At 45.3% G+C, this 344-nt stretch overlaps 1 protein-coding gene across 1 annotated transcript; it reads right to left on the reverse strand.

Annotated features, from left to right (window-relative positions):
• Positions 1-23: 23 nt before the first annotated feature.
• PHALS_01770 (uncharacterized protein) lies at positions 24-276 on the reverse strand (the record flags this gene model as incomplete). Its single annotated transcript, XM_024716228.1, has 2 exons — positions 24-36; positions 59-276. 2 exons carry the CDS (start codon positions 274-276, stop codon positions 24-26), a joined length of 231 nt encoding a protein of 76 aa, XP_024581847.1.
• Between the last annotated feature and the right edge of the window lie 68 nt (positions 277-344).

Below are 344 nucleotides of genomic sequence, written 5' to 3' on the forward strand. Positions count from 1 at the left end.
ACACTCGAATTTTGCTTTTGTCATTACAAGTCCGTCCTAGAGAATCAATTTGAAGTACCTTCTCTCGGTTGCGCGAGGTGCTCGCGTCTCCAGAGCTTTTTTTTCAGAAATGAACTCCTCATTAGTCTTACTGTAAACACCAACATCTCCTAATCTCATAAGAAAATCTGCAGCTTCTGTGACATGCTCGAATTGATACTTCTCCTCTAGAGTCTGCGCTGACTCATTCTCGCATCTCTGTACCCGTTTGCGCTTGTCACCAGAACGAACTCGCATCGATTTTTTAGAGCCAAGGCGCTTCAATGCCTGCAAGACTGTCTCGCTGGGTTGAAGCAGAGTAGCTA

The sequence above is a fragment of the Plasmopara halstedii genome, assembly GCF_900000015.1.
Source record: "Plasmopara halstedii genome assembly, contig: Scaffold_1588, whole genome shotgun sequence".
NCBI classification, from domain to species: domain Eukaryota; phylum Oomycota; class Peronosporomycetes; order Peronosporales; family Peronosporaceae; genus Plasmopara; species Plasmopara halstedii.